Below are 8,772 nucleotides of genomic sequence, written 5' to 3'. Positions count from 1 at the left end.
AAATCATTAACTCTTCTTTTAATGTATGCATTTCAGGTTTACAAGGGTTTATTGGAAATAATTCTGCTAATCTTGGTCCTTCTGGAGTAGATAATGGAAACAACCTGTACTTACTTGCCAATAGTCTAGCACTTGAGCGACAGAGATCCTTACCTAGTGCTTACCCATATTGGCCAGGGCCTGATGCAGCTTCCCTTGCGCCAAAACCAGATATTCCCCTGGACGCAGCCCTGCATACAAAACTTTTATCTTCAATGAGCGACAATTCTCGGCAGACTCAGTCCCAAAACTCTGATTTGCTATCAATCATCCAGGGATTATCTGACAGGACATCTGTTGGTTTAAATAATGGTGCTTCTGGATGGCCAAATCATCCTCTGCAGGGTGGATTACATCCACTTCAGAATAAATTTGACTTCCATCATGATCAGAATTTTTCTCAAGTGCCATTTGGCGTTCCACAGCAAAGGCTGCCAGCACATAACCAATTGTCCCTGAGCAATTTACTAGGTCAAGCAGCTGATAACCCCGCAAATATTTTGTCAGCAGAGAAGCTACTTTCTTCTGGTATATCTCAAGATCCACAATTATTGAATTTGTTACAGCAACAATACTTGATGCAGTTGCAGTCTCAGGCTGTTGCCCCAGCTCAGCAGGTGCCATTGTTAGAGAAATTGTTACTGCTTCAGCAGCAACAAAGGCAGGAGGAGCAGCAGAAGCATCAGTTATTGCTGCAACAGCAGAAGCAATTGCTGTCTCAAGTGCTGCAAGACCAGCAATCTAACCAGCGACTTGCTAATTCGTCTTATGGACATATGCAGTCTGGTACACCTCCAATTGGGAATTTGCACATGGATCCTTCTCAACTTCAATCAAAAGAGGGGATGTTTTCCATGAGCTCTCAATCAAATAAGCCCGGTGTGCTTGATGAACTCCGCACTGATTCTTTAAATATACCTATGAGTAGCCAGGACTCTTGTTATAATTTTAGTGATGAAGCTTCTCCTCTAAATCTGCCACATCAATTGTTTGGCAATACTGGTTCTCAGAAAAGCTGGGGCCCTGCGGTTCCTGAACAAACTAATGAGCAGAATCAGGAGATGTTCCCTGCACCAACAGTGGTTGATAGTCCCTTATTACATGATCAGGAGATATCTAAAGAGGAACCCCAGATTGCAGAGCAACCTCTTTCTATTTCAGACTATGCTTCCAAGTCTCTGGAGACTCCTGGTGATGCCATTTCCTTTGCCACTGAATCATGTGGGATTGAATTCCCACCAAGCATAGACATGAAGGAAAGATCAAATATTGTGCATGAAGAGCAGCAGGCTGAAAGAGAAATCAACAATGTTGAGCCGTCTGTGGTAGTGCAAAATATTGATGCGCAAGAACCCAAAAAGGTCAATGAGAAGAAATCCAAAAAGCAAAAATCTTCAAAATTGCAGCCTTCTGATCAAGCAAAGGGATTGCCAAAAAATGCGGCCTTGCAGCTGTCCAAGCAATCAGAACCTGGAAAGCCAGATTCTAATGAAACAAATCTGAAACAAACAACAGCTAAGGGAAACCAAATTGGAGTTGCTGTCAAAGAGGATGCTAATTATGAAGTTCATGGTGTGTCTGCTGGTGTTCCTGGAAGTATCGATGATGCGGGTGATAGGGTTGAGTCAAAGGTAGTTGATTCTGTGTTCACACAGCATACTGAAATGCCTGCAGGACGAGCCTGGAAGGCTGCTCCCGGTGCCAAGCCAAAGTCTTTATTAGAAATTCAACAGGAAGAACAGAGAAAGGCAGAGGCAGAAATGGTTGTATCTGAGATTGCTACTTCTGTCAAGTCAGTTAGTCTGACAACTCCTTGGTCAGGGGTTGTGGCCAATCCAGACTATGTAAAGGTGTCTGGTGAAAGTCATAGAGAAGGAGGCAATGCTGATCATCTGGTTAAAACAGAAACTTCTCAAAATTCTAAGAGCAAGAAAAGTCCACTACATGATCTATTGGCAGAAGAAGTTTTGAAGAAATCCAACGAAAAAGATGCTGAGGTTCCTAAGAATACATCATCCTCTCAGAATATAGCTGTCCAATCAGAATCACCGGATGATTCAAAATTCATCGAGGCAAAAGATACCAAAAGAGGCCGAAAAAAGTCAACAAAATCAAAGGGTTCAGGAGTTAAAGCCTCCGTGCCCAATGCATCTGTGGAAGTGCCCATCTCTTCGAGCCCCATTGAAAAAGGCAAAAGCTCCCGCTCTTCACTGCAGGAGAAAGAAGTGTTGCCTGCCATACCCACAGGCCCCTCGTTGGGAGACTTTGTTCCGTGGAAAGGGGAAAGGGAGTCACCTAGCTCAACTCCTTCGCTAGCATGGTCTACTGATTTTGTTAAGTTCCCTAAACCGACATCATTAAGGGACATTCTAAAGGAGCAGGAGAAGAAGTCTTCTTCTGCGGTGCCTGCCAACCCAATGCCTACCCCTCAGAAAGTGCAGTCTTCCCAGTCTATACGGAATGGTGGTTCTTCATGGTCATTCTCAGCTTCCTCTCCATCCAAAGCCGCATCTCCAATCCAGATAAATTCTCATGCTACTTCTCAGTCAAAATACAAAGGGGATGATGACTTGTTCTGGGGTCCAGTTGAGCAGTCTAAGCCGGAAACTAAGCAGTATGTTTTCTCTCACTTCCCTGTTTAATTTATTTGTGTAGTTACTATGATCCATAAAATTTTCTTCTATATGGTACCCAACAAGTAAATAAAGAAGTATTTACCTGCCAAATAATGGGTAATGGATACTTCTTATGAGGATCTAATGATGCCCACAATTCTTGCTTTTACTATATCCATTATCATATACCGTTCTCTTTTTGTTGGATTGAGAAATGGTGTTACAAACAGCTTGCCCTTAAATATTTTGAATTTTCAAAGTAACATATACAAATGTAGTCTTGTGACCTGTTTCCATAAAATTCTAGCTTTGATGGAAACAGTTGATGAACTATGACTGACGAATTTGTTGTCTTCGAAAACAGGTCAGATTTCCCTCAGCTTGGAAGCCAAGGGATCTCGGGTTCAAAGAATATACCTGTTAAAGGGAGTTCACCTGCATCTTTATCTCGTCAAAAATCAGTGAGCAGCAAACCAACTGAGCAACGGTCTCTGTTATCATCATCACCTGCCTCATCTCAATCCTTGCTAAAAACGAAAAAAGATGCAATGACTAAGCATTCTGGTAAAAAAGACTCGGTTACTCTGTTTCATTGTTTCATATCTAGTGTTCTGAATCTGCATGTTTACTTGCATCCTGAATATATGACATGCTTCTGAAGCTGACCTGTGGTTTCCTTTTGTAATTTTCAGAGGCAATGGGCTTCCGAGATTGGTGTGAGAGTGAGTGCAATCGGCTAATAGGTACAAAAGGTAAGAAAACCTGCTCCATTGTTTGATTGCTGTTCATTACCCCTAAAGTAAGTCAACTGTGATTCTAACCGTTTCTTCGGTTGGATGCAGATACAAGTTTCCTTGAATTTTGCTTGAAGCAATCGAGATCCGAAGCCGAGTTGCTTCTCGTAGAAAATCTTGGATCATATGACCCGGAACATGAATTCATTGAGAAGTTCCTCAACTACAAGGATATGTTACCATCAGATGTTTTGGAAATAGCCTTCCAGAGCAAAACCGATAAGAAGGCTACTGGAGTCAGTGCCAGCGGTGTGCTATCTGCTAATGCAGATATGCAGGATATGGACAACACAGAAGCATCTGGGATAGGAGGTGGAAAGAAGAAGGCAAAGAAAGGGAAAAAGGTTAGCCCTGCAGTTTTGGGATTCAATGTTGTGAGTAACAGGATCATGATGGGTGAGATCCAGACAGTAGAAGATTAAGAGGTTAATGGAGGAGGACCCCTAGTTTTGTGTTAGATGTAAATACATTTTGTTCGAACTTTGTAAATTCATTTTCCGAGTTAGGATTCTCTTTCTTTTCTTTCTTTCTAACACAAATGGTTGCAGCATTTATTTGATCTGCTTTAACCAGTTTTGCCATTTTGTAGAAGTTCGTTTGACTTTTGATCATGCTCAGGATGATATACTATTTAAGTATTTATGTTCACTTTAATTCAATTAATTTCCTTTTCATTTTTCAATCAGTTTTGTGTGAGTACTTCTAGATGTTAACAATTGCTCTTTCCATAACATGATATTTGAAAAATGTGTTTATTTCCGATTGTTCTTGAAGGAATCATCTTCATCTAGGCTCTATCAATGGTAATAATTCTCCAAAATTGTCATATAATTGAAACGTAATTTCATCATATATAGGTTTAAGATTAGAATTATTGTAAATTTGTGATGTTATAAATGCTTTTCGTTCAAGTCTTTCCTTGAAGTTTTGTTTATAAAAGAGAGTAGTTTTGCATATAGATGTTGGTTATAGAAAGTAAGAAAGAGTTCTCTAAACTACGTTGATCAATGGCTCTAGAATGTTTTTGCAGTCATATCTAATTATCTATACAAGTTTGTATAAGCGCTTAGCAGATTAAGCATTATCACTGATCATAAGGGGCGCAAATTCCTTTTCTCTACTAGTTTCCTTTTAGGATTGTAAATGTTAACAATTGAGTTTGGGCTTAGTTACTACTGCGATCAAATTCCAAATATCAAAGCAGAAAAATCTTAATCGTGCATTGTAATGTTTAAGCTAAAATTCAATATTCTAATATGGTGAACAACAATACTATAAACGTGCATTGTAATGTTTAAGCTAAAATTCATATTTAACTTCAGAATTCAGTATTTACCTAAGCTACAATCACAAACTAGTTATAGTTTCTGTTGTCCCAAAATAAAATATTCTCTGTTCAATCTACTTTGAAATGCCGTAGAAGTATCACATCGGGGAAAAATAGAATATTTCCATTGTTTATAAAACATTTTACAATATATGTTGCTCGCCGAGTTGGGTAGCGCCAACTTGTGACCCAAGTGGGGGCTTTAAGGTGATGGAACAAGTTCTGTGGTTAGCTGGGTTGGGCCTGAAGTTGCTCTTTGCTGGCCTGCCCACTCCAAGTTGAGAGTTGGGCCTGGTGGTCTGGGCGAAGGCTCGGGCTTCTTGGTTCCTAAAATGGAGGGCAAAGCGTGAGGCTGGTTTCACAGAGCAGCGAACACTTCCTTCTCCCAACAGTGGAGGGATAACAGGCTGCTGCTCCTTGGGCCCAGTATGGCCTAGTGGGCCTTGCTACTTGAACCATCATTTTTTTCATTTATTTTGAAATTTTGTGCAATCAATCATTATGTGGAGATATTGCCTACTGTAACTGTCACTCTGCCTAGTTAATAAACACACTTGCTAAAACCCATGTTTGTTAGTTACTCACAAATCCACTACTACCATGGCAAAATTCTAATAATATCTTGCCACAAAATTACACAATGAAGAAGGTGCCTAGTAATATCCAACTGTCTACGTTGAATGTGCCAGCACCATGATATAAATTAGAACCATGAGCTTAATAATATTAGAAAGAAACTAAAGGAAAAGGCAGAAGACAAGTTCGTGTAAGGAAAGAAAAGAATGGGAAAATAAGGGATGAGGACATGCTACACTTATCAAAGCTACAACTGAAAGATAAGAAAAAGAATTATAAAGGAAATTAAAGGTTTATTGAGCTCATTTTTTTTAACCAAGTTGGGTTGGTCTAGTGGTTAACTCACTAGTCTGCTTAAACAAGTGTCAAGAGTTTAAATACCGCATTGTGCATGCAACAACCTATTGGCCAATTTCTCCAATCAAATATCACATATATTATGTAAAGCACAACTAAATTTTATGCATTTCGTTTATCATACATGCAAATTTGGCTATAAACTTAGATAAAAGAAGAGCTTGAATTTGTATCCAAAAGATACCAGCAAGAGTATAAACTTCACTAAGAAAATTGCATTAACATCATAACATTATGACAGACACAATGAAAAAGGTTACAAGAAGATAATGATGCAACAAATGTGTCTAACATCATAACAGATGCATGAGATGGATGAATTATCCTTTATTTTATCCAAAAAGAAAGAGGAAAAATGGATATATAACAATAAACCTTGTCAATCAAATGCAGAATTTAAAAGTCTCACATCAGGCACAACTTCAAAATACTAAGGCTTTATAGACAAATTAAGAACGACCTTTGCATGTCGAGTTGTGTAGCGCCAACTTGTAACCCAAGCGGGGACAATAAGGTGATGGAATATAAGGGCCAAGGCTGCCGGGTTGGGTTGGTAGATGTGTCTGCTGGCCTGCCCGCTCCAAGTTGAGAGTTGGGCCTAGACTCCTTGGCGAAAGCCCGGGTCTCTTTGCCTTTAGAATGGAAGGCAATGCGTGAGGCTGGTTTCACAGAGCAACGAACACTTCCTGCTTCCAACAGTGGAGGGATAACAGGCCGTTGCATCTGCAGCCCGCGATAGCCCGGTGGGCCTAGTTACTTGAACCATCACTTTTTAATACACACATTCTTGTAATGTCTTAAAAAACCAGCGTTCTTATTCATACATTGATGACAACACTAATTTAAATGTACAAAACTATACAAACATGGTAAGATCTACACACATTTTATATTTCAGTCTTGAATCCTATATAGAATAGAACAGCTACTGATTCCTTCTTATTGCTTAGTGCCAATTTTAGCCTCCCCAGCTACTTTCTTGTTCTTGTTTCATTTTCCTTGATACCCTGATGTTCTGCACATGTTTCATCATGAAAATGGTGATCATTGTGTTAAGAACAAGCAAGTAATGATTTTTCCTAAGCAATAGTGTGATCCAATTATTATTCTATAGATTTTTCCTAAGTTATGATTTTGGAGTTGTAAGTTAAAGGGTGAAGTTCACATGTCAATAGTAACATAGAAAATTACTGAGAAAAAATAAAATAAAGAAAGCATGTAATATGCAAAAAACAAAGTTTTACATAGAGAATCAGGTACAAAGTTTCTTGCAAGATATTAGATCATGTGAGTCTTTTGAATTAAGAAAAAATATGAACATATCAGAAGGGAGTACATATCCAGAAACATTTAGATTCATAGATCAGAACCTACAAACAGAAAGCTTGCAGCATAATCTATTAATCAGACATCAAAGAAGAACAGAACAGCAAAACCATTCAAGCAAATTTAAAACTTTAATCAGATTATAGATTTCCATTGCATATGAATCTAGCATGCTATAAAGATTTTCATAACAACTCTGCATAATAAGTTAGCTTACAGATTCAGATTGAAGCTGAATTGGAAGCTGCTGCTGCAAACTGAGAAATTGGATAGACATCTTAGCAATTTCTGAGATGGCAGCATCTCTGGTTGAAGGTACATCACTCACCAAATGTTCATAGGCAGCATGAAATGCATCTGACCAAAATCGCGGCACCTTCGTGGTGGTGCTGTGGGTGTAAACCTCCCACATCCGCCGCACCACTTTCTCCCTCTCCTCCACTTCCTATGTAATTCACTTCAAGTTAGTTCTATCAAAATTTCTTTGACTAATTTGATCATTTTAAAAATTGACATAGTTTAGTATAAAAAGGACTAAATTTATGTCAACAATCCTTAAAATACTAATTTGATTGTATATTATGCAGATCATATTGTAAGTACTTATTTTAGCATTTCTGCATAAGAAAGAAAGATGAACATCTAAGTTAGTCTTTCAAAATTTACATAGTTTAGTTATTTATCTAATGTTCTTTGTTTACATATCAGCTTAATTCTTATTTCTTAAAATAAATAATCATTTTTCGTCCAAAATCTTTTAAAGGGCAAGCTTGATATTCTGCATATAAAAACATACCATCTAATTACTAATTTTAGCACATCTCATAAAAATTGTTACACCCTTTTACTTAATTAGAGAATAAAACAAAAACTAAATGGGTATCATAACTTGTATCTAAGTATTGTTCTTTCTGACAAACTTATATAATAATTATTTATTAAAAAAAAAACAACTTTGCTTGTGTAACATACCAAGACATCAAGATCTTGAAGAGTGATAGAATGATCCAAGTCATGTGAGAATCTTGTGAGGTTTGAAGCAGACCATTTGAGTGTGACAGAGCCAGTGAACATTGACCATAGTGCAAGAACAATTATTGCAGCTAACACCCAGAATTTGTAGTTGTAGTTACCCTTATTACTATTATTATTATGATTATTGTTGTTGTTGTTGTTGTTTGCCATAACTGTTGCTGCTACTACACCAACACCATTAGCAGCACCACAATCATTGGAACTCTCTCTACTCCTTCTTGTTTTTGTGATGTTTTCTCCTCCTTCTTCCTTCATGATCTTATCTTTCTTCTGTGTTATTAATAATAATAATATTGCAGGTTTTTGGTTATGTGGGGTGTGTACTAAAAGTGCTTTCCCAAAAGCATGATGGGAAAGTAACATATATAGAGAGAGAAAAAATTATTGCTCTTCAAATATTATTATAAGATGAAAGAAATATTTTATATATATAATAAATAGAGTGTAGTAATTTTTATGATTATTACTAATTAATTATTAATATTTATTTTTTTAAACAATTAGGGAATTGTGAGGAGTATTTTATATATATGTGTGTGTTTATAAATCGTTAATTAAAAAACATGTTTATCATTAAAATTTATAATTAAAAAATAATTTTAAACTTGTGGAATTAATATTTCTACTATTAATTCTACAATTCTATATAATATGATTTATTAAATTAATTTGTGGAATTTAAAAAGTGTTTTTCTTTATCATT

General features: G+C 37.2%; 2 protein-coding genes across 4 annotated transcripts in view; one reads left to right on the top strand and one right to left on the bottom strand.

Moving 5' to 3' along the window:
- LOC107605742 overlaps positions 1–4,130 on the top strand; it is a 7,993-nt gene extending 3,863 nt beyond the window's left edge. For both annotated transcript variants that reach the window (XM_016307712.2, XM_021105376.1), the window contains 4 exons: positions 35–2,653; positions 3,019–3,218; positions 3,347–3,406; positions 3,497–4,130. In XM_016307712.2, coding sequence (XP_016163198.1) covers positions 35–2,653; positions 3,019–3,218; positions 3,347–3,406; positions 3,497–3,870 — 3,253 coding nt within the window. In that variant the 3' untranslated portion in view covers positions 3,871–4,130. The remainder of the gene's footprint in view (positions 1–34; positions 2,654–3,018; positions 3,219–3,346; positions 3,407–3,496) is intronic.
- Positions 6,488–8,427, bottom strand: LOC107605741 (homeobox protein 10). Of its 2 annotated transcripts, none has more exons than XM_021105375.1 (3): positions 8,007–8,427; positions 7,252–7,479; positions 6,488–6,723 (listed from the first exon to the last, which is right to left on the bottom strand). In XM_021105375.1, the coding sequence occupies exons 1-3, from the start codon at positions 8,322–8,324 to the stop codon at positions 6,667–6,669; spliced, it is 603 nt and encodes a 200-aa protein (XP_020961034.1). In that variant the 5' UTR covers positions 8,325–8,427; the 3' UTR covers positions 6,488–6,666. The 2 variants fall into 2 exon arrangements, with proteins under 2 accessions (XP_020961034.1, XP_016163197.1); XM_016307711.2 differs by having other exon boundaries at positions 7,363–7,479.

Source organism: Arachis ipaensis, chromosome B06 (assembly GCF_000816755.2).
Source record: "Arachis ipaensis cultivar K30076 chromosome B06, Araip1.1, whole genome shotgun sequence".
Taxonomy (NCBI): Eukaryota; Viridiplantae; Streptophyta; class Magnoliopsida; order Fabales; family Fabaceae; genus Arachis; species Arachis ipaensis.
This window is presented reverse-complemented; position numbering and strand designations above follow the sequence as displayed.